Source organism: Curcuma longa, chromosome 1 (genome assembly GCF_044706935.1).
Source record: "Curcuma longa cultivar G26 ecotype Majalengka, Jawa Barat chromosome 1, ITB_CL_G26_1.1, whole genome shotgun sequence".
NCBI lineage: Eukaryota > Viridiplantae > Streptophyta > Magnoliopsida > Zingiberales > Zingiberaceae > Curcuma > Curcuma longa.
This window is the reverse complement of record NC_133861.1, coordinates 11460118-11484316: the sequence shown is the minus strand read 5'-3', so window position 1 is coordinate 11484316 and position 24199 is coordinate 11460118. Positions and strand designations below refer to the sequence as shown.

General features: G+C 34.1%; 2 protein-coding genes across 5 annotated transcripts; one reads left to right on the top strand and one right to left on the bottom strand.

Moving 5' to 3' along the window:
• Positions 1-4092: 4092 nt before the first annotated feature.
• On the bottom strand, positions 4093-19363 carry LOC141835092 (uncharacterized). Of its 4 annotated transcripts, none has more exons than XM_074722523.1 (16): positions 18949-19363; positions 17963-18077; positions 17820-17857; positions 16614-16716; positions 11848-13454; positions 11604-11738; positions 11403-11475; positions 11105-11144; positions 10579-10651; positions 8614-8679; positions 7653-7730; positions 6067-6239; positions 5449-5495; positions 5121-5352; positions 4654-5036; positions 4093-4521 (listed from the first exon to the last, which is right to left on the bottom strand). In XM_074722523.1, exons 1-15 carry the CDS (start codon positions 19191-19193, stop codon positions 4741-4743), a joined length of 3321 nt encoding a protein of 1106 aa, XP_074578624.1. In that variant the 5' UTR covers positions 19194-19363; the 3' UTR covers positions 4093-4521; positions 4654-4740. The 4 variants fall into 4 exon arrangements, with proteins under 4 accessions (XP_074578624.1, XP_074578626.1, XP_074578632.1 ...); XM_074722525.1 differs by having other exon boundaries at positions 4697-5036; XM_074722531.1 differs by having other exon boundaries at positions 11604-11735.
• Positions 19364-22087: 2724 nt separating this feature from the next.
• Positions 22088-23107, top strand: LOC141836999 (glutathione S-transferase U17-like). The gene is made up of 2 exons (XM_074724491.1): positions 22088-22447; positions 22572-23107. Exons 1-2 carry the CDS (start codon positions 22130-22132, stop codon positions 22953-22955), a joined length of 702 nt encoding a protein of 233 aa, XP_074580592.1. The 5' UTR covers positions 22088-22129; the 3' UTR covers positions 22956-23107.
• Positions 23108-24199: the final 1092 nt, after the last annotated feature.

Genomic DNA, 24199 nt, shown 5'->3' with positions numbered 1-24199 from the left:
TTATCGTCATTAACTCATGCCAATACAGTTTCTGTGGTATTGCCCAAGACATGGTTTACCTCGTTGGTGCCATCTGGAATCTATTGAGACAATTAGCTGAGATAGGACCCCTGGCTAATCCTTCAACACCAAGGACAATCTAGGGAGGAGATGAAGTGCTACAAAAAGAGGAGTGATGTCAGAGTTAGAAAAATTGATATATGTTCATATTTCAATCGTACAAGTTCAAAGCTCAAGTTGTAGGGTTTAACTTAGATATATTTTATGGACATGGAAAAATCTGGTTTAATGCTAGATGCTTTGTAACGACCCGGTCCGTCCGTCCGTGAGAATTCTACTTATCCCGACCTCTATTTTTCTATGGGTCATGGGCCGTCGACCATCGATCGTTCCGTTACCTACTAGTACTTTCCACCCATGCCCAGTGGATTTTTGTCTTTCCCAAATTCGAACTCTAGACCTGCAGGCTAAAGTACTAAAGTTCCTTGAATCTGATAACCAAGTGAGAAAGCTCTTACTTGGTTACCAGATTTAAGGAACTTCCCTGCAGGTCTAGAGTTCGAATCTGGGGAAGGCAAGAAGTGCGCGGGGCAGGGGTGGAAAGTCCTAGTAGGTAACACGGTCGATCTGTCGACGACCCATGACCCACAGAAAAATAGAGGTTGGGATAAGTAAATTACTACGGGCGGACGGGTCGGGTCGTTACATAAAAAGGTGCATCTTAATATGCTCTTAGCAAATTCCCAAGGCTTTCCATAGTCCAGGCATCACACACACCATCACGCATCCCCTTGTCGCCTTTCGTCAAATTTGCTTTCCTTTGTCTGTAATAAGAGGAAATGCAACTATAAGCGGATGCTTAGTAAATACTATCTAACTCACAAAATTGAGATGTGCATATATATACAAAAATTCTAAAACTGCATACTCATGATAATAAACTTTTCATGCTCATTGAAATAATTTTCATGTTTTAAAACTCTTAAAACTTAAAACATGTGATCTTTCATGTTTATGCTACAATATCATGTAAGTACTAGCAACTTTAATCTTATAAACATGAAATTGCAATTGATACACTTCCTTAACTAAACTTGTTGGAACTTGAAACTTTTGTAAAACTTGCTTTATTTGTTCGAATACTTATAGCTTAATACTTCAAAATAATAATCAACTTTCTCTTGGGGCCCAAGCGTAGTACCAAAGCGCGCTCCCTAATAGAGACTGGGGTAGCGAGCCACCAGTCCTACGAGGGTAAAGACCTTGGTCTTACCAGGGCCAAGACCTCGGAATTGATCATCTGGATTTATTTTACGATAATCTCGGAAGTCAGGTACTAGCCTCTTCAAAGTAAAATACTTGTTATCTTTTAGTACTCATATAGTAAAATGTCTTGGCATTTTTTCAAATACTTGATGTGCTTTTGCTCCTCAAATTCTTGAATTTGGGATCCTATCAAGACCTTTAGTCTTTCTTTGCTTATAAACTTCTCATAAACCTCTGAAAGGACTTAATAGAACACTTTATCATTTTACATGCATACAATTTTAGGATTTACATATAATTTAAAGTTTTTGCATAGAGCGAACACAATTCTTTAAAGCATGCTACGAAAGTAAAGGAAAATCCCGGAACAACTTTTACTGCAGGTGAGTAGTACTTACCTCCTTGTTCTTGCACTTACAAACGAAATCCTAAGATTGAAGACTCCGAACACTCTAGCGTGTTTAGAAAACCCTTGTTACGGAATAAACTCCCCGATTCCCTTCTCTTCGCCGGCCACCACAAGGAGGAAGAGGGAAGGAGGAAAACTCGGAGAGGAAAGAAGAAAATCCTAGGTTTTCTTCTGTTTCCGCTGCCCAAGAGAAAGAGGAAGAGAAAAATAGGTTTTCTTTTTTCCTCTTTGACTTCCTCTTTTATACTAAAATATATTTTCATGTCTAACTTGATGTCTAAACTCGTATAATTATAATGCGCCCTCTTTTCAAGCACACCCCTGTTGGGTACATGGCCATCACAACTCATTTAAGATTTATAACTGTTTAGAGGTTTCGGGTTCGAATTTCAGTCATGCATCTTTTTATCCTTTTTTCCTATTTCTTTTAGAAAAATTCCTGAAATTTCCTTAAAAATTTCATAAAATTATTTCATGCCCTTTATAAATATTTAAAGCCTATATTTAAACATTTATAAAGTTTAGAAATGAATTTACGAGGCGTTACATGCTTTAAGAGTATTATTTAATTTGGATCTTAGAAATATGGAGTTGATCTCACTAGAATGCTACATTAATCAATGCTCTCATTTGATGCATTACACTACTCATTTTTTAATATTAGTGAGACATAACCGTTAAGTGAGACTTTGTATCAAATTTTTATAACTTGTTTATTCAATTGACTTGTCTATTGCTATAGAGTTAAATTTGGAGTAAACAAGATAAATGAAAGGAGATTACAAGGTTAAACCTAATTTGAGCCAATCTAGGCATGCCTCTGAATGGCAATAAACTGTATTGTTGTGGTTGTTGATCAAAACTGTAACGATCCGACCCGTCCGTCCGTGGGAATTCTACTTATCCCGACTCCTATTTTTCTGTGGGTCATGGGCCGTCGACCATCGACCGTGCCGTTACCTACTAGGATTTTCCATCACTGCCCAGTGGATTTTTGTCTTCTCCAGATTCAAATTCTAGACTTGCAGGCTAAAATACTAAAGTTCCTTGAATCTGGTAACCAAGTGAGAGCTATCAGATTCAAGAAATTTTAGTACTTTAGCCTGCAGGTCTAGAATTCGAATCTGGGGAAGGCAAAAATTCACTGGGCAGGGGTGGAAAGTCTTAGTAGGTAATGAGACGGTCGATGGTCGACGGCCCATGACCCGCAGAAAAATAGGGATCGGGATAAGTAAAATTTACACGGGCGGACGGACCGGGTCGTTCCAATAACCAGAAGGTCTACCTGGGCTACCTCCCTCACGAGAAGTTGAATTCGAAATTAAATTGGTACCGATCCAATTTTCCAAGGCGCCCTACAGAATGTCCCCGGCAGAGCTAAAGGAATTACAAGAACAACTCCAGGAGCTTCTAGACAAAGGCTTCATCCACCCTAGTCATTCACCTTGGGGAGCTCCTGTGTTATTTGTCACGAAGAAAGACGGATCTATGCGGATGTGCATAGATTATTGAGCCCTGAACCAGGTAACAATCAAGAACAAGTATCCTCTTTCCAGAATTGATGATTTATTTGATCAGTTAAGAGGGGCAACAATGTTCTCTAAGATAGACCTGCGCTTTGGGTATCATCAGTTAAAAGTGAAAAAGAAAGTGATATACCCAAAACAGCTTTCAGAACCAGATACGGACACTACGAGTTCGTAGTCATGCCTTTTGGTGTGACTAATGCTCCTGCAGTCTTCATGGACTTAATGAACAGAGTGTTCAGAGAATACCTTGACAAATTTGTCATCGTGTTCATCGACGACATTTTGATCTATTCAAGAACCCAGAGGAGCCTAGATTGGCTCAAATTAGGTTTAACCCTGTATTCTCCTTTCATTTATCTTGTTTACTCCAAATTTAACTCTATGGCAATAGACAAGTCAATTGAATAAACAAGTTACAAAAATTTGATACAAAGTCTCACTTAACGGTTATGTCTCACTAATATTAAAAAATGAGTAGTGTAATGCATCAAATGAGAGCATTGATTAATGTAGCATTCTAGTGAGATCAATTTCATATTTTTTAAGATCCAAATTAAATAATACTCTTAAAGCATGTAGCGAAAAAAAGATATTGATTTTCTTAACGTGCAGATATTTTGACTTATTACGGAATTGCAGGTAATCGGATCTTGCTAGCGAATAATTTAATCAGAAATCGAGTTTCTCCAACTTGATTATTTAGGAAGAAACCAAAACTATAAAGTTGAATTATGATATATATATATATATATATATAGGCATCCCACTGCAAAAGAATGTGAAGAATTTTATAATGAAATACAAATTCAATTGATGTCATTTGGCAGATAGACAAATAGTCATTGCTCATTATCAGATAATCATTTATTCACAAACAATTCTGGGAAGCTAATTGTTTTCGTTCTGAATTGGATAATCCAATTTGATCAAATATCTAGTGACAAACTCCCATATTTCTTTCATTGAGAGCTTGAAAGCTTTATTTAATGATGATGGTTATAGCGATGACTAGGCAGTATGTAGTAGCATTTCTCTGTACTTTCATTAATTTACAAAGATTTCAATACAATTATGACATTAAGATATAAACATCAGTGAGTTGCAGAATAACCACGATAAAGAAGAGTACACGAACTTATTTTGACACCATACAGTGCCAAGGCGGTGCCTCCTCGCAATAGACTTCTGCATGTTCCTTGAACCATGCTGAATTGCTCGTCCAGGAAACTGTGAATTAGAAGACTTATCTCTTCAGTCCTCCTGATCAGAGATTCCATAAGCATCGAGCATTTGTTCGAATCAAGAGGCTGCAACCACCTAGTTATGTGAGAACAAAATGTGTATATGTGAGGACTTTAGAAGTCTCTAATTATGTATAGACAAAAAGCTAAAACAGGATTAACTGACAACCATCTAGTTGAGAATGAGTTGGCTAATACAATAAACAACCTTTGAAACAGGCGGCAGATGTCTTGCAACAAGGGTTTCTCACCAGAAATAAACTTCTGAAGCAGTTGGCTTGTTTGAGAAAATGAGTTATACAAAAGGAATCTGTTGGCATCTGAGGATTCCAGCAGCTCCTCCATAACACAACCATCTCTGGCTCCCCTTGTTCTTGTTCCACCTCACTCTATGAATGGCCAAAATTTTTGGAGGGAATACTTGAAACTCTTCTTCGGATCCTTTATTTTTGGTCTTGTTTTTAACTGATAGCCCTTGCCCTTTATTAGCTCTGGTCGACTGATTTGTCATTTGGCCTGGTCCATTTTTCTGTGTGGCTTTTATCTGTGGAGCCTGAGAATTGCTAGGTACGGATGGAACAGCACCATCACCTAACGAACATGATGCTTGAAAATGAGTATAAATACCAAAAAAGCTAGTTGACCAGAAGATATATTTTTCTGTTTGCTTTTTACCTGAAATTTGAGAATGTGCTCCTTCTGCCTGTTCATTATCAGAGACTAACTGGATGACTCTGTTTGCAGTCCCCAAGCCATTAGAAGATTTCTTTTGTGGAACTGGAACCTGCTGAAGTGGTGCAGGCGACGGAGTGTAGATCTTAAGAGAACCATCCTCTTCTAGGAGTGAACCACAGAGAAAATGTGGCGTACGCCCTCGACCAGGATGTTTGTCCACAATCCTAGCAAGCTAATGATGAACAAAGCAAAAAATGTTAAAAGACTATTTTGAACATGTATTCAAGATGTAGGCATAAACTGTGAGGCTCCAGTTAACGCAAATCACCTGGAAGCGAATTGTGTGACCATCTGCGCCGCAGTAGGCAGCAAAACCTATACATTAATGATAAACAAGTTACACTCAAACAATTTGAAAATGCTTCAAACAAAAAAACATGGAAGATTCAGAGAAGAGACTTCAACAGTTAATGAACCTAAGCATGTCAATCGCAATGCTTTATAGTGGTTAATTTAGGTCATACAATGAACGAAAGTAACCAATAAGTGAGTATATTTCTTCTTTAACTATTGTGTCTATAACAGGAAACCAGATGACTAAAGTAAACAGGTGGATATAGAACATGTCCGTACACTGTCATCATATAGAGAGCATAGCATTCCCCATAATCTCACAAATAATCATTACAGCATCAATAATTATAGGCATGTAAATAGTAAGTTTGACATGGATGGAACTGGAAATTCCCATTAGAACCAAAAGACAGACAAAGGTAGGTTATTATAGTTATCTTGTTGGAGGCCAATCCAAAAGGCATTACCAAGAATTACTTCAGTTCATATCCATGTAAAAAAAATAAAAAATGCAAAATAAAATTTAAGTCTACGCTTCAAATGTTGCTAGTATCTTGCATCCATATCTATAAAACATAATTATTGTTGATACCAGTAAATTCTGAGACATGAACACTCCAAATTGCAAATAGTGAGAATGAGAAGCTATGAAGTCCCTGATATTTTGAACCAGAAAAGGCTTTCCCAGTAACAGGAACATCATTTGCTGCACTGCACAAGCTGAGGATCCTCATAGTCCCATCCTCAAGCGCCATGACTATACATCTGCATAAGAAGCATGGCTTCAAAACTCAGAATACATTTATCCACTGAATCACTTGTGCATTGTGTTACATGTGAATCAATAATATTATACTGTATATTTATATATGATTAATAATAATCAAATTAAATTCTTTTTAAAGAACACAATGTTGCTTGTAAGAATATATATAAAAAAATTTGTTCAATATGGCACCTAGTGTAAAAATAATCAGTTAATAATTTAATACCTTGTATATTACTTCAATGTATTTTGTTGGCCGTATGAATCACTATATTATCTCTCAAAAAAAAGTAGATTACAGTTGAAAATGTGAGGGGTAGAGAAAGACTAAAAGATCCTCTATTTAGCATGACTAAGAATCATTTAAAAGATCTGAATATTAGGGATGTAGTCTAACATAGAGTTCAAGAGTGAGATAAGATTCATGCAGTCATTCTCGAATAACTGGGATGAAAAACTTGTTGTTCTCCTTAATTCTTCCAAGATCAGTCAGTCTATCGTAAAACATCATTATCCAGGTGACTTTATTCTATATGAAGGACCATGTGTGGAGTTATTTTTGAGGACTCAAGTTTTAGTATTGATACTATATTGCATCCAAACAATAAACAGTTACAACTGTGGCGCTATAGTGCGAGGGTGAGGGAAAGAATCATTTTTTGATGTTTCTTGGGTTGGTAGGGGTGAAGATAATGACCAATACTCATGTCAAACAACATGTTATTTACAATTTGGCATACTATATACACCTTATTGATATTGTGTCCATTGCATGTTGCTCTTTTCAGCTTCCAAACACTGGGCATCCTACAGATCTTGTATCTTTCCTTGATTGTTGTATCATAGCATATGTTCTGTTAATGCAAATTTCCATTTTTAGGTTGTAGCAAAACGTTAGATTATGCAATCTTGAGTTGTGCATAAGGTTTTGAATTGTTGTGCTGTAGTTGTAGCAATTCAAGAGGTGGCAGTGATGAAATTGTTTTTGTACTGGTGTAAATGTAGTTGTTTCTATACTGGTGGAGTATGTGGAGATGTGCCAATAAAGATGGTGCATTTTTCTGTGGTACTTCCATAGAGTCGATGAATTTTACAGTTTGTTACCTCATATTTTCTTTTAAAAAATGATGCATGTGCTATGCACAAGAGGGTAATCTGTAGTAGTCCCCAAACATTTATCTGGGTAATCTGCAGTCCCTAAACACTTATCCGATCTAGTTATGCTTTACCCAAAGCACAGAAATGCTAAGCAACATTTCCTGAATCAGCAATATATGTTGGCAACAAAATGGATTGAAACAATATGGAAAAAATGTGATATCATAAGTAGTAATCATGACAGTTACAATAAGGAGAAAAACATCAGAAAATCTAGAAATTATATTACTACTTTACATCAAAGAAAAAATCACCTATGATCTTTTACCCAATCAAGACTGAGTATTGCTCTTTGTATAGGATTAAGTTCGCATACAGGATGGTATGGATCACTACAGGAGACAAACATTCAACAGAACTTGGGTTAGAGAACTTAACATGGTGTAAGAAAGAGAAATAAATGATACATAAACGTAATTATCATCCTAATATTATTTTTTTGTTTGCACCTTTTTTCATATGCATTACAAATGTTTTTACCATGAAAAACTATGTTAAAGTAAATCAACAAAAATATAAAACTCAATGTTATGAGAAAAAAAAACAGAACTTGGGGCACAACTAACATGTAGCATTGCACCCATCGTATGTTATTGGCAGAGAAATAATTTTAACTCAAAAAATTGAAGTTGCGGCTTATTAAAAGGCAAGCTTCTTGTTATACCATATAAGCTGGGAAAGCAGTCATTCCTAGAAACAATGCAATTATATAAAATGAAAAAAAAATACTTGAATTTTTGTAAGTACAGTAATGAGCCCTACAGCACTACCTGTCATCAGTGGGGCATAAGTGTCAACTCTGATCATCTATTTGATAACTTCATATGATGAAAGTTCTCATAACTGCCCAAGCTTAACCAGTTATCTTTCTCAACTATAAGCATAACTTTAAATCACAATAATTTATAGATTGTACTATAAAGCATTAATCTTGTTGTCACCAGAATAATATTAAAGGCCAAAATGTTCAACTAGTCATTAAATATTGCTTCAAAAACAAGTCAAGCTAGATGCCTATATAAAAGAGTAAACTAATCAGTTTAAGTAATATGAAATTAGACTTCATAATATTTGGTGCAACAAACATTCCTACACCCTTATGAAAGATAAGATGATCATCATCAGTTACATGTTATCCTATCAGTCAATCAGAAGTTTAACTAAAGAATGGACAGAGACAGAGATGCGATACTAAAAGATGATAAGCAAACATACCGTAAATCCCAAAACTTCAAACCTTCATTTCCAGCAGTCACAAACACATTCTCATTCTCTGCATGACTATACAATAAGCAACTGCATTAATGGCTATTTCGCGCAGCAACAAAAGAAGAAGATGAAACATTAAGCACAATACTGATTGATCACCAGTCTGGCACTAAAAGTTGCTTGTGCAGTATAAAGATGTGTAGTCAAAGGGGATTAGTTGCATTACGTAAGCCATGACTTGTACTACGCTTGATATCCTTTTGCAGTGCCAAGCTTACTAGATATATTAGCAATAGACATGCCCATTAAAATGCAATCAAAGGTATAATGATAACCTTAAAGGGAGGGTTTCCAACATTGTTAGAAGGATATTTAAATGCTAATTGGATAATCAATCTCAAGGATCAATTGTCCATTAGTAGGTGGATTTTCCTTTCCTTGCACTCTGTAAATCTGAAAGTCATTCATTTATTGGCTGAGTTTCTTGTGCTATGGAAACCTTCTATAGCACAGCTAGTGAGTATGATAACTTCCAACGCATAATATGATTGACTAGATATCAAACTTATCCAGTAGGGTTTTTTGTTTCAACCTACAACAGAAAGAACTGTCAAGGTAACAACCATCCTAATCTTAGGATCAAAAGGACACATTGGGCAAGTGGAATGCATTATGTAATTCCAAGGGCAAAAATCCCTGCTAAGAGGGCTCAGGATACACGAACAACTATGCCAAAAACATGGAATCAATATAGTGCCAGGAAAAACAGTTAATTTTGATTGGGTAACCTCCTTTATAGATTTATATCCTTAATACTTGCCACTATGACAACAAGCCTTGTGAACATAGAACAACCCAAGCTCATCCAAGATTTGTACTTGTTAATTATTTGAATGGAGAAGCTTTAATCCGACAATAGGGAAGACCTACTATGTATTAACACAATGGAGGGACTCAAATTCAGAGGATATCTTACTTTGTAAGATATTCAATTTGACCATGTTACCGGTTGTCTAAAAGCTAAAGTTTTTATGAAACTATTTTTCTATACTTTCACATTATTCCGACACCTCATGCATCAAGAAAAAGAAATGAACTAACATAACCCAATCCTTAATACCAATATATGAAGTACTTCCATGCAACAAAATTTTAAAAAGAAAAATGAACCAGCATGAGCAACTACATGAGCTCAGAAGCTATGAGATATGAAACAAGATTTAAAAGCCAATGCTGACAAGGGTATCTTTGAGGGGCAATAGGTTCCACTTTCCAGTGCCAACCAGCAAACCATTTGTCAAGACAAGATGGTGCTGATTGGCAATGATTTGAGGAGGATGAAATAGACCTTTACTTCAGGCTCTGGAACTTCTTCCTCTTCATGTTGACTTAGGATTCCACCAATCCATTGTCAGACGAACTACATCATCTGCTTCTAATCTGGTGCCAAATGTTCGTCGAGCACCTCTATCATGAATTCTTCAGACCTTATAGTTTTCATCAAGACATTGTTAGTCTGTCCCAAGGTTTGGATGTGTAACAATGGTGGTGTCTCAATGGAATGGTATTTAAACCATGATTGCAAAACTAGCGAATAATGAATCAAAAGACGCCACCTTAAATAGGCATGAAAAATGAGCATAGTAGATGTTGAATTCCAAAAGTGAATGATACATATGTTCTAGCCCAGGTTAACACTCAGCTCATTAAGTCTCTAGCAATATGACATAATTCTCTAAGGTTGTACTACAGTGATAAAGGATATCTATCTATTGCAGTAACTTTAAACAATAGAAGACTAAGTTGCCAACTGAAAAGGTATCTGAAACTTTCAAAAATCAATTTTTTAACCACAGGTACTGTTTCCTGTCAAAGATAATTAAAATATCAAACAATTCCATAAGTTTTAAGAGATCAGAGTTCTGCTGGGGAAATATAGAAACAAAATGAACTAATAAAACTACTGAGTACCTTGCCTCCGGAGCCCAAGCAAGAGCTCTTATAGGAGCAGAATCTGCCACAAAACAAAGCAAGGGCCTGGCATCTGTCAAAAAATATTTGAGTTTGAGACCTAAATATCGTTGCTGTTAAAAGATTAAAATGGTAAAATTTAGAGCTTTTGGAAAATATTTTATCAAAAGCACTAAGATTTCTTGTATTTGGACAGAGGAACAATCCTCATGTTCATTCTCATTCTGATATTTTGAAGATAATGTAAGTTGGATTGAGGGACTATCAATCATGCCTGCAATCAGAGAGAATCTAAAAAAATCCAGAGCAAGGAACAGAATTTAACAAATCATTTTTAAACTCAGTAGCTAGCCATTTGCTCAGAGTAAAGCAAAACATGTCTAGAAAGAAGGCAAATAGAAATCCAATATGATTTATATTTTCCTTGTAAGTTCTCCAGATATCTTTTAGCAAGACATAACCAAACTCTTATCATGAAACATGGAAGAAAATTCAAAATTCAAAATCACATAACCATGTTTAATACCTTGAGTGGAACATTGTGCAGAAAATTTCCATACAAGGACCTGAAAGTATAATAGCTACTTCAGTTCCCATTGAAACAGCTAAGCAAAAGAAGATAACCATTATAGAAATTTTAAAATTCAAGATTCAAATGCAGCTCAAGTAGTCACTATAAAACCAGAACTAACTACTAAGTAAATTAACCTTAAAGGTTCGAGATAATCTACCAAAGAAAACTGAAGTTTGAACACCAATATATGTTCAATTTATAAATGAAATGTAATGGGAAAATGCATCCAGTAAAATGTTATTCCTATTACCGTCCCATCATGGCATCCAGCTAAAATTAGATCATGAGGGAAAGCTGGTGACCACTCCATGGACAAAGGAATGCTGAAAAAGAAAAGATAAAATGCAATGCTTAGAAATGAAGAGAGAGCCCAAAAATTAATAAAGCATCAAACTGAGATTTTTAAATTAGCAACAACTATTTGGTTAGTTGGGATTTCATAACAGTCTACCTTTGCCTATCTCCACGTTTCACCATTGAGCATCTGAACCATGGTGTTAATTTTAAAAAACGAGGATCTGTACCTTTCTCATTTTTAGAAGTAAATAAAGTTTTGACCATGCCAGGCAGAGGAATTTCCCAGCTGCTTCAAAAGAAGAAATGAACAAGGAACATAAGAAGAGAGAGAAGGGCAATAAGCTATTGGCTTAAGATAAATGATGAAAAAAAATGATCAAGTCAAATTATTGGCATACACTTCCAGAGAACCATCTCCCAGCAATACTGCTAGATATCCCATAAATTCTTTGCCAGCCGTATTCCCAGTTGCTGGCCTCCATTTCACATCCCATGCAACTTTTCCATTGTGTGCCAAACAAAATACTACCCTCGGCAAAGCAAGGCCTTGTGCAATTGAAGGATGAACTGTTTCCTCTTTTGATATAGTCTTTTCTAGAGGCGTTGAATTTTCAGGATGATTTGCTTGGTTCGGCAAACAATCATCTGGTAGCTTCTGGTCTCTACAAAAACCAGACGAGGCCAGATTCTCAAACCCATACCTTTCTTCGTTCTTTTTGTTTTCTTCTCCGCTTTGTTTGATACTAAATGATACAGAATTCAACTCTTCTTGATATTTATTAGTAGTTCCACATGTCTCATCCGTATCTTTTGTCAGTACAGTACACTTTACAGGAATGAATGTATCCAACTTCAAAACTGGTCTCTTCCTCAGTCTTCCTCTACTCTTTGGTTGGATAGTTTCCTCTTTACATTGTGCATCTGTTGATTTGTTATGTGGTTCAGTAGAGGAAGATAAGGCAATTTCTACTGTCATGCAACTTTCAAGTCTACTTAGGTAAGGCGGTACAGTGACTTCAGTTTCAGATGGAGCTAGAGACGGTGAAGCAAAATTGTCACTTTGAGCATGTTTATCCACCGATGTTCCCGTAGGCTCTGGCACACTAAAAGCAAGTTTCTTCCTAGGTCTTCCCCGACGCTTTGGTTGAGTATCTGTCACGTTATATTTTTCAGGAACAGAGTCACACAAAGATAATGAATTGGCTAGTGGCTCAGTCAAAGACAGTGCATTATCCTGTGTCATAATAACACTGTTGCACAATACAGATAATTCCTTCACATCTACAGTGCCAGGTTCATTCAAATAACATTGTACGGTGCCACCAGTACTTATTGCAAGACATGATGTTGCAGAAACAGATGCACTTGGCATTGGTTTCTTTCTGGGCCTCCCTCTCCGCCTTGGTTGCATAAGTTGTTCTGTGCCCATTATAGAAGATGAAAGAGACAAGTTCGTTGAAGAAGGGCATCTAGAATCAACACATGAATACCCAACCAAATCAGAGGTGCCCACATTCCCATCGGAGATACTAGGTGGTTCTTCCTTGTTATCTAGATCAACTGCGCCCAGAGTGTTTTTCTTAGGTCCCCTTCTGGACTTTCTAGTAGATGTTACAGTCTCACTGATTGAAGTTTCTGCTGAACTTCTTTCTGGGCTCGCTAAAGGATTTAGTAGAGATAAGTCCTTCAAACCATTCTGATCAAGTGTACCTAGCAACTTCTTCTTGGGTCTTCTGTAAGTATATTCTTCATCACTTGAAGAAACCGGTCTTTTCCTAGGTCTCCCCCGGGGTCTAGGAGCGGTTGGCTTTTCTTCAACAGGTTTCTTTCGAGGTCTTCCTCGAGGTTTGCCTGTGCCTGACTTTGGTTTGACATGTTCCTTTGGGATCTCATTATCTTCATCACAATTCAAGAGACACCAAATTTGAATCACACCTCTACCAAGCAAAGGAACACCTATCTTGTGATACGCAGAAGTAGGAGGGTGAGCAGCAACAGCAAGATACTGCATAACAAAGAAAAAAAAGAAAGGTCTGTAATCTGGCATGCATAAATACAGAATAAAATGCATACGTATCTTGAACCACATAATCATTGATTAGTAGTATCAAGTATATTCTCTTATTTACATTAGCATTCCTGCTCCTAATCAGTTACACATGACCTGACACCTTAAAGCCATTTGACAGGAAATCCATAGAAAACTAGAGAAACAGGAAAAAACAATGATCAATTAGTATCGCATTATAAGACAACTACGGGATGGTGCATCATGCACATTAGTTCAGTTTGTGCAGTTGATTGTAAAATAGCAGTAATAGGGGACAAGAAAGCCCCCCACCCCACCCCCTGATATACTGGTCACCTGGAAGATCCCATTTATCAGAGTTAGTCAATATTCAACAAAATTGCTAAACTTAACCAATTTAACCCCCAAAGTTGCCATTAACAATAGCACCATTGGAAGCTACTGGAGCTAACCTTGCCCACAGTTGTTCAATTTTATTTAACAAAAGAGCCCTCCATCAATCAACCTAGCTCTGTAAACTTGAGTCATCTGTGCCACTCAAGAATCAGACTATTAGTTAGTGCATTTCTTCAAGTCATAAAAAAAATTGCAAAATAATATACCAAAATGCTTTCAGATTTAGCACATCACAGTTATTTTTAGTTGGTGATGCACTTGGATTTTTTTTATCATAGTCCAATTACCATTATTAAATAGTGGGTGGAAATACCATAACTTTGAGTATTTGCCGTCAAACTTTCCATTCAGGCATTCACCGCTCATCATGATGATCAAATTGAATGAGTAGATACCTCTAACACTTGAACTCTTCGACCATCTCTCTGTTACATTAACACTAGAATAGATCGTGCATAAAACATTTTAGAAATGCTCGTATTGGACATGAAATGCCATATTGGACATTTAGAGGCTTGTGTCAAAAACATGTACTTAAGTCCGAGTTATATAAATACTAGTATGTCATATAGATAGATGGATAATTTTTGCTTGTCAATGTGTGTGAGCTCGTATGGCCTTTTCTCTGAGGATGATATTTCATGAACCTATCCTTCTTATTGAGTTGGCTTAGGCAAGTCAATCTTGAGAGTCTTGAATGTTCAAAACTGCTATAGTGAATTTCAAAATGCACAATAATCCTAAAGAATATTGTTTCAATCCTTGAAACATACAATAATGGGACTTGTGCAAAAGAAAGTAAAACAGATCCTATGACTTCTACTAATTTCCTTGGTTGTTTGTTCTTTAATGTTTGAATCTAAGTAAGAATATTGATAGGAATTCTACACACAAAAGGTCACCTTGACACACTGAAATTCTGACTTTCAAGATCATTCTATGACTTTTACTAGCATCAATATTTTGAAAAACTAATGCGAGTAATTTGTATGTAGTGGAATTACTGCACAGTGTATGTGTTATGCAGGAATATATAAAGTTTACTTATGTGATCATCACTTTAGAAAAATTAGTTCAATTTGTTAAATAAAAGGTCCATAAAATAATTTATAAAAGATGCTAGTTATTTGTTAAGACAACTAATGAAAAAATATACAGAAAAGAAACAGAATTTGCATATGATTTTAGAGGAAAAAAAGAATATATAGTGATCATATTGATATGCTAAACAATATGTATAATACAGTAGTTACTATTTTTAGGAGAGTGAAAAATGGCTTTCATATAACAAAGTTCTAGCTCTCTATCCTTTTACATTAGTACTGGATAAACACTAAACATATTCAAGAAAAATCTTGTAAGTGTATGTTAGTTGCCTGTGATATTGTGCTAGTTGATGAGTGTGAATAGATTAAATTTAAAGTTTAAATTGTGCAGTAAACATTAAATTAAGTTTTAAGTAAAACTAAAACATGTGAGATGTAGCTTCACCATAATAAAGGAATGATAGTTAAGATTGATGGACATGTGATTTTTTATAACTAAGAGTTTTAGCATCTTAAATCTACTATTCAATAACTAGAGATATTGATAAAGATATAATTAATAGGATAATGGATAAATTATAAAATGGAGAAGAACTTTTAGAGTTTTCTTGGTTGTTATGTGCCTAAGAAATAAAAAAAATCAAACATTATGGATTAGAGTGACAAATTGTTAAAAAGCAATATGTACAAAAATTAAGATTACAAAAATAAGAATGTTAAGATGGATGTATAAAAAATAATAATGTTCAAAAGCAATTAGGTATCACTCTAGTAGAAATAAAGAGAGAGAAATAATAGATTGAGATGGTCGGACATGTTCAAAGATGCACGATAGATCCTATAATTATAAGTGTTGAATCAATTAGTGTGGTAAGTGTAAGAGGTAGAGGAGATCAAAGAGAATTTCATTTAATGTAATTAAAGCAATTAAATTAATTGGAACATTACTAGCAATATATATTGGATAAAATTCAATAGAAGGGGAAGGTCCATGTAGCTCACCTCAATTAATGAAGATGAATAAGATGATTATGATGAGACAACTTGAATCAATTATGACTGACAAATCAAGATACATATGGAGACTAAAGTACTGCTAACTAAAGAAATCAACTGTAAGTTAAAAGATCTAATGATAGTTATAGCCTTATATAGAGTTGAACCATTAGACATGCAGTCAAACTTAAAAGGTTAGGATCATTTTTTTATTGTTGTTACTATTGCAAAGTATCATGAGAAATTAAATGGCATAATATAGTAGTGCAAACAAGAGAGATCCATAAAAGCAATTGGTGATTAACAAGAATTGAGCTTACAAAGGGAAAGATCCCAAGCTAGCTCATCTGAGACTAGTTAAATTAAATACAATAAAATGAACCGGGTTAGTTGCATAAATGTTATGGAGTATGGTTTGTGCTATGAATCCAGAAACAATAACTCAGATATAATCAGCATTTTCGCAACTGCAAAGAAAGACGACACATTGAAGGGAAGGAATAAATGAGATGACGGATGGCAATGTAAATTCACTGTAATACTAATCCAAAATTATTTTTCATTAACATGATAGCAAATAATGAAGAATCATTAATCCCATTAACATGAGTGCAGAATGAAGTCATTAATCAACTGTAACAAAACCTATGAAGGTTAAAGCACATGATAAAGCAAAGAACAAGCACAAATAGGATACCTCACATTTAATTTTACAGTCCTCCTGTCCTTGTTGTTCCTGATTACGAGGACACCAGTCAAGAGCCCAAACAAGTCCACCAGCATGCAAAATGAAGTCATTGCTGCAAAATAATTTCCTTACATTAATGGAAAGAAAAGCAAGCTATAGCTAAAAGTCATATCGAGAATCAAATAAATTCAAGGGTTTATAGATCAATGTTCGGTAATAGAACTCCAGCAAATAATACACTAAAAAATGGAACACAGTGAACAACAGATCTATCAGGGAAACTTAATAGATCTCATTGCCCTCCAATCTAATATCAAGAAACAGTATGTAACAAGTCTGCCAATCAAACGTAATGGTTAAAAATTAGGCTTAAAAACAGAAGAATATTAAAACCTACAAAGATCAACAAGAAAACTCCCATAAGAAGGCAACCTGCTTTGAAACCAGAGCACTATATGCAAAGAGAATAGGAAACAGTTCAGATATGAACCATATGGCATTGCACTGGAGGAAAACATGTATGTTGTTGTCCATATAAAACTGACTTTTCATTCATTGAACTGAGCACAGAAGTGAACAGACAACTTCACAAGTTATATTAGTTTTAAAGTCCAATATAACAAACATAACTTAAGTATCAATTATTTTCCATCATAGTAAATGTCAACTCCCCCCCCCCCCCCAATTAAAAATTCCCATGGAAATGAAGCGATCAAAGTAAGATATACAGTAGCTGATTTTCTTGTGTTTTATCTTGCTTTAGTCAAAAGTAACCCAATATTAACTATTATTAAATTTCTTTTTGCTAGCTACAATAGGAAAAGAGTTCAGAGTCAGTATAATCGCATACTGATGCTGGTTCATACAGTCTGTCAGCATGAGTTAGCACAAATCTCATACCGATCAAATCGCTAACTGGAATGGTATATTCAATAAGTTCCTTGCTTGTGACTAAAATTCATTAAGCAATTGTATCTCCAACCGAAAAGTCTACAATGTTTCTAACCTTCTATCATTTTAGTGACCCATATATACAGACAAATTAAAAAAATTGGATATATCATTTTAGTAAGTGACACATATTTCGCTTTAGATCAAACAAGACAGATATTACTGATCAATTATTTAACAAACACATAACAAAAAGACGGCAACACTAACATACAGAAAATGCAACAAAATCGGAAAATAATTAAAGACAAACACGGAGATTACCTGTCGGACTGCTTTGTCTCATCAGGTAATCTTGTCATCTGCACAAAATTAATCCATGGGTAGGAGAAAGATGCCTGAGTTCAGTGAACTAAATTTCTACATGATAGTGAATAAAAAAATGGAAAAGGACTGATTACACGAACCTTTGGAACAGAAGCAGCTGAAAATTGAGGCAATCTTATATCTTTAGGTAAATCTTTAACTTGTTCACTTGTAAAATTGATGATTTTTGGATCATAGTAGAAATACTTCCACTCTCTGTGATAAATAAATACTAATGGTGTCATTGCAAAAGATGGCATGTTTAATTGAAATTGAAGGCAAACTAACAACGAAGGCTAATGCCTATTCAAACATTAGAGATGTTACTAGTGCTGGATTTGGTCACATACTGACCTAACAGACCCAGCTATGAATCTATGTCAAATAAATAGTATTTTAGGACAGTTGGGATGGTTTTCAATATGATTTTGCGTAGTGATGTTAGAGTTACGAATTTCTAATCAGTGTAGCATTTTGGAGCTATGAGACACAGTGGAAGTGCGTTTGAAGGCTGTAGGAGACTAAAATCCTTGTTGAAAATATAGTTTCTTACTCAAGCAGAGGTTTTTATATCGAGGGAACTTTAGAGGTGAGGTTTTCTATTTTTCACCATCATTGTTGAGAGACAAGTGTAGATAGGGTTGAGAGACCTCTTGTATAAGGTGTGGGCGTCCATTTCTGTAAGTTATTTTTTGTATTTTGTTTTTGACTTAGATTCTTTTTGTAGACATAGGCTATGTTAAATCATGTTAAATTGTTGATGACTTTCTTAATTAGTTTGTGTAGTTCTATCAAAGAAAACATAATTTTCACCATGTAAGCTTATGGTAGAGATTATTAAGCATTCCAGAGGCACCATATTTGAATATATAAGTGCATCATTTAAGGTGAATTTTCGTAAGTACTAAAGATATATGTGATCCTAATAATTAGTTACCTGACAAAGTAATAAGAAATGGTGAAAAGAAATATGGAGTATAAGTTATGAGTTCAAAATCAAATTTGATAACCACAATGCATCCCAATTCTTTAATCCATCTCTCCAAAAACTTATAAGGAACGGTCAAGAAAAAAAAAAAACACTCACTTGATGAAGGTAACCATGGAAGAGAAGCGCTCGATCACTCTAGCGTCAAAGTTCTCCTTTGCAGACGTTCCACATAGATCGCCAATTTTGTCCATTGCTGCGAAGAAATTCTCAACCGAGTAATCAAATTCCGCGACATCAACTTGAGGATCCAATATCTGCTCCAGGCACTCGACGGACTCCCTCCTCTCGGATTTCTCGACATTCTCCGCGCTTCTATCCCTCGGTTCCATACCTTGGCCCATCTACCCCTCTCTCCTATCTTCTATTTCCCTTAACAGTTCTTCCTGCCAGTTTTCCCGTTGGTTACTCCTCCTCTGTCCTCCCTTGGTGCACGGCAACAGCTGAGGGCGGAGCGAGGCGGAACAGAGCGACGGTGGCAGACGCGCGAGGCAGCTGCGGACGTGTTCCGCGGCGGCAGCGCGAGGCGACAGCGGCGGCAGCCGTAAATAAAAGGTTAGGGTTTTGGATTACCTCTTCCTCTGGCTTGTCTAGAAAGGATTCGGAGAGGGAACTGCCTTGGAAAGGAACGTGGAGGGGAAAGAGACGAGGTCATCAAGATTAGATATTTTATATTTTTAAAATAAAATAATTTATCCTTCTGTAGCAATTTTATCTTTGATATGCATAAATTTAAAAAATATTTTGTCAATAATTTTTATATTTAAAATAATTCTTTAGATTGAGAGCTGCTCATTCGATTATAATCTAATAGAATCAAATTTTTTTAAATTAAATGAAGCGATTAAATTTTTAAATAAAAATTAAATAAATTAAATCAATAAAATATTAATTAATTTAATTTTCAATCAAATTAATTAAAATAATTAAATTTTTTAAATATTATTAAAAAATTTAATTAATTAGAAATTTATAAATTTATTTATATAAAAATTATTTTTATATTTTAATTAATTTAATTTATTCGGCTCAATGGAATAAAAAATTTAAAAATCAAAATTAATCAAATTAATTAATTTTTTTAAAAATAATTAAAATTTTAAAATAACTGAATCAAATTTTTAAATTCGATCGATTTATTCGATTTAATCAAATTTGACACTACGATTTTAAATTTATAATTTATTTTTATATATAAACATTTATATGTAATGTTTATTTTAAATTTATTTTAACACAACCCATTTGATAGTGTCAAATTTCATTTATAATTTATATTTATTTTTATTTATAAAAAATTATATATAATTTTATTTAAAATTTATTTTAAATTCCATCTTAATTATTTTTTAATATCATATTTTATTAAAAAAATATTATTAATTTATAATAAATCAATCTCTAATTTATATAAATCTAAAATAATTATTATTTTTATCTTTAAAATCCTACTTTCTTATAATGACTTATTAAATTTGTTATCGATAATTTTATTAAATTTTATTGATTGATTTTGAGGAATAACTTAATTTCTATTTATTAAATTTATTGACCAATTTTTTGTTAGTAATTTTTACAGTCAAAATAAATTTTGTGGATGATATTTTTTAATTTTTCATTGGTCAAAATTAATTTTAATCTATAAAAAATAATTTAAAAATAGGTAAATTTTATTTTTATGAATAAATAATGATCATTATCGATTATGGTCAATATTTTACTATCACAGTCAATTTTTGATCTGTCAACAAATTAAAAAAAATGACCAATCAATAAATAATTATATTTATAAGCTAAACCTTAGTGGACTGATATGTTTTAATACTTTATTAGATAAAATTAAATTTGATCAATCAAAAAATTAGAAATATCGACTACTAAATAATTATTATTAAGTTTAGTCGGTTAAAATTTATTTTGGCCAATAAATAATATCATCCATTGAATTTAGGTTTTTAGGGTTTAACAAATAAGACGTTAGATGTGTCTTCGCACGTGCACGATCACAGGCGCTTAGCACGGCAACAGTAATTGGATTTGCTGCTTTGGTCTGGTGGCTTTGACTTTAGTTTGTCTTCTCTTGGTCAAGCGAAGTAAAGCTGGGTCTCCACTTTATGTGCTCGATGAGAAGTGTTCTTATGCGTCTGCTTAATTAGTTTTTCTTATTTTTCTCAAATTTAGCTATTTTATATATGTTGTTCAAATATTTTTTTCCTTGATGTTGATTTTTTTTTCTTCTAATAAAGTACTGGTTCTTTTTTTTATTACATCCAAATTAATCCAGTTACCAAAAGACGTATTTAAAAAATCATAAAACTCTAAATATTTTCGAAATTTATTTCATAAACAATTATTTAAAATTAAATTTAAAAATTCTTGGATTAGTTGAGCATGGGTTAGGTTGATATTGATACTACTCAAAAAACTAAAAACGAAATGGAACAAATAAGGAAATAATCTTGTACAGAGAAGTAAAATTAAACATTGTATCAATTCAAAGAGAATTAAAGTAAAAAATAAATATACAAATAAACATTCTAAATAAAGAAAATATACTAATCTTGGTAGGAATTATAATTATTCCCTATTTATTTCTAAAATAGAAAATATTAATTACTAAATACTAAAAATTTAAATTCTAATCTATTGCAACAATCATTAATATTTTATAATTTATTTTCATTATTATAAATATCAATCTTAAATAATTTCCTATTTTTAAAGATTTTATTTGTTTTTTATTATAATGCACTAATCTTAAATATTTTCTATTTTTAAAAAATAATTTATTTTCATTAATTATAAATACATCGATCTTAAATATTTTCTATTTATAAAGATTTTTAATTTTTTTTCCTTTTGTTGCCAATGATCTAATCTAAAATTCATCTTCATTTTATTTTCTTCAAATTTTTATAATATTTATTTAATTGTCTGCATTATTCTGTATTACACTCCTAGTGATATCAAACCACTCGACCATCTAAACCGAGCAAAGGAAGCCAAGCCGATTCATTTCCGGTCCGGAACTTGACTCGATCAGTTCTAATATTGGAAAATTTTTTATCGGTTCAATGCCGGACAAGTTTTGGAGAACACGTCGTTGCTTGCGTCGTATCTGATCCGCTGACGACATCGCTTCCGTCATTGCACCGCCGCCAACTGCAATCCACTCATACCATCGCCGGCTATATAACTCGACAACCACCACGATCTCCCTTTCATCGAACCACAACCATTCTTCCTTCGAAGGCATTGGGAGAATATCCAGTAACAGTTAATGGCGGACGTGAAGCTCATCGGCTCACCGCTAAGTCCCTACGTGCTACGAGCGGTACTTGCTCTGAGCCTGAAGAAGGTGGAGTACGAGTTGCTGCCAGAGAAGTTCGGCGAGAAGAGCGAGCTGCTCCTCAAGTCGAATCCCATCTACAAGAAGATCCCCGTCCTCATCCACCACGACCGCCCCATCTGCGAGTCGGCCATCATCGTTGGGTACATCGACGAGGTCTGGCCAGAGTCCGGCTTCGGCGCCATCCTTCCGGCAGACTCCTACCACCGCGCTCTCCACCGCTTCTGGAGCTACTATGTCGACGACAAGGTTACCTAGCTAATTAATTAATTAGTTTTCGTCTATTGTTAGGGGCAAAATCCAGAAACAGAGAAGATCCGTATAATTGATTTTGCCGTGAATTTATAAATCGATGATGATTCTGCGCCTGCAGTGGTTCCCGTCGTTGGTCGCCATAGGAAAGGCTGCAACAGAGGAAGCCAGGGCGGAGGCGGTGGAGCAGGTCCGCGCAGGGCTTCTGCTTCTGGAGGAGGCCTTCGTGAAGCTGAGCGAAGGGAAAGCCTTCTTCGGCGGCGATCACGTCGCGTATCTCGACGTCATGTTCGGGTGCTTTGTGAATTGGATCAAGGCGGCGGAGGAGTTGGTGAGCGTGGAGCTGCTGGATGAGGCGACGATGCCGGCACTGCACGGGTGGGCGGTGAGTTTCCGCGAGCACGAGGCGGTGAAGGAGGTGATGCCGGACAGCGGGAAGGTGCTCGAGTTCTTGAAGATTCTTCATGCAATGTGGATGAAGGAAGCTGCCGACGCAAAGAATTAATTAACACTCAACTCAAAGAATTATTTGAGATTCATGAGAATGAATAAGGCAAAGCATGCCCTTTTAATTTGATATGAAAATTGTGTCTGGTTGAATTTTCTGTATCCGTAAAAAATTTAATATTTGGGTTCTTTACTGTTCTGCTTTGCTAAAAGTTTAAATATCTATTTTAAAATAAATAAATTAGATTTATTTTTTCTCAATTTTATTCATTAATTATTTTATAACTACATTTTTTTATAACAATAATCCTTTTTCACTTTTTGGATAATGTTATAATTATTTTTCAATAAATATTTATATTTAAAATTGCTAATTTATATGCCATTATTAAAGATTATTTTGATTGATGTTGATATTGTAATTACGGATGTTGTTATTAAATATTATTTCGATGGGTATTGATATTATAATTGTGCAAATTTGGATTTCATTAATAAATATTATTCTAATTTATGTTGATATGTTGGTGTTAATACTGATTGATATTAATATTGTAATTAGATATAAGTTTCTATAAATATTATAATATAGTATATTAAAATAATGTTAAAATAGTGATGAATTTATAATTTTCATTTAATGATTAAATTTTTAAATCCATCTTTAATTTAATAATTAAATTTATATTCGATCACTAGATTATTGATAAAAATTTTAAATCTTTACTAATTGAATATAAATTCAATCCTTAAATTAGTAACATAAATTTTTAAATCTACAATTAATGTAACTATTGAATTTATATTTGATTATTAAATTAGTGTTGAAAATTTTAAATTCATCATTAATTTTAACTATTGAATTTAAATTGACTATTACAATTAACGATGAAAAAATTAACGACTGACCATTTCAATTGCTAATCAATTATTAAATACATTTAGCAATTGAATAATCCTCGATAATTGACTTTTGATTATGATAACTATTTTATATTTACAACATTGAAATAATATTTTTTTAGTATAAAAATATAATAGGATATTTTTAATTTTTTTCTCTCTTAATTAGGTGCTCTTTTATTAATTTTTTTGAGTCAACTTTGGTTCCCTTTGTTAAAAGAGGAGTAATTAAGTTCATAGACAACGGGAAATGCTGTCCTTGAACAATCTTGAAACAGTCTCGATAGTAACATCAGTAACATCATAATTTCATAACAATGATTAAATTATAAGAACTTAAAAGATGAAAGTGATTACTGTTAAAGAATGACTCATCAGTAACATCATAATTTCATAAAC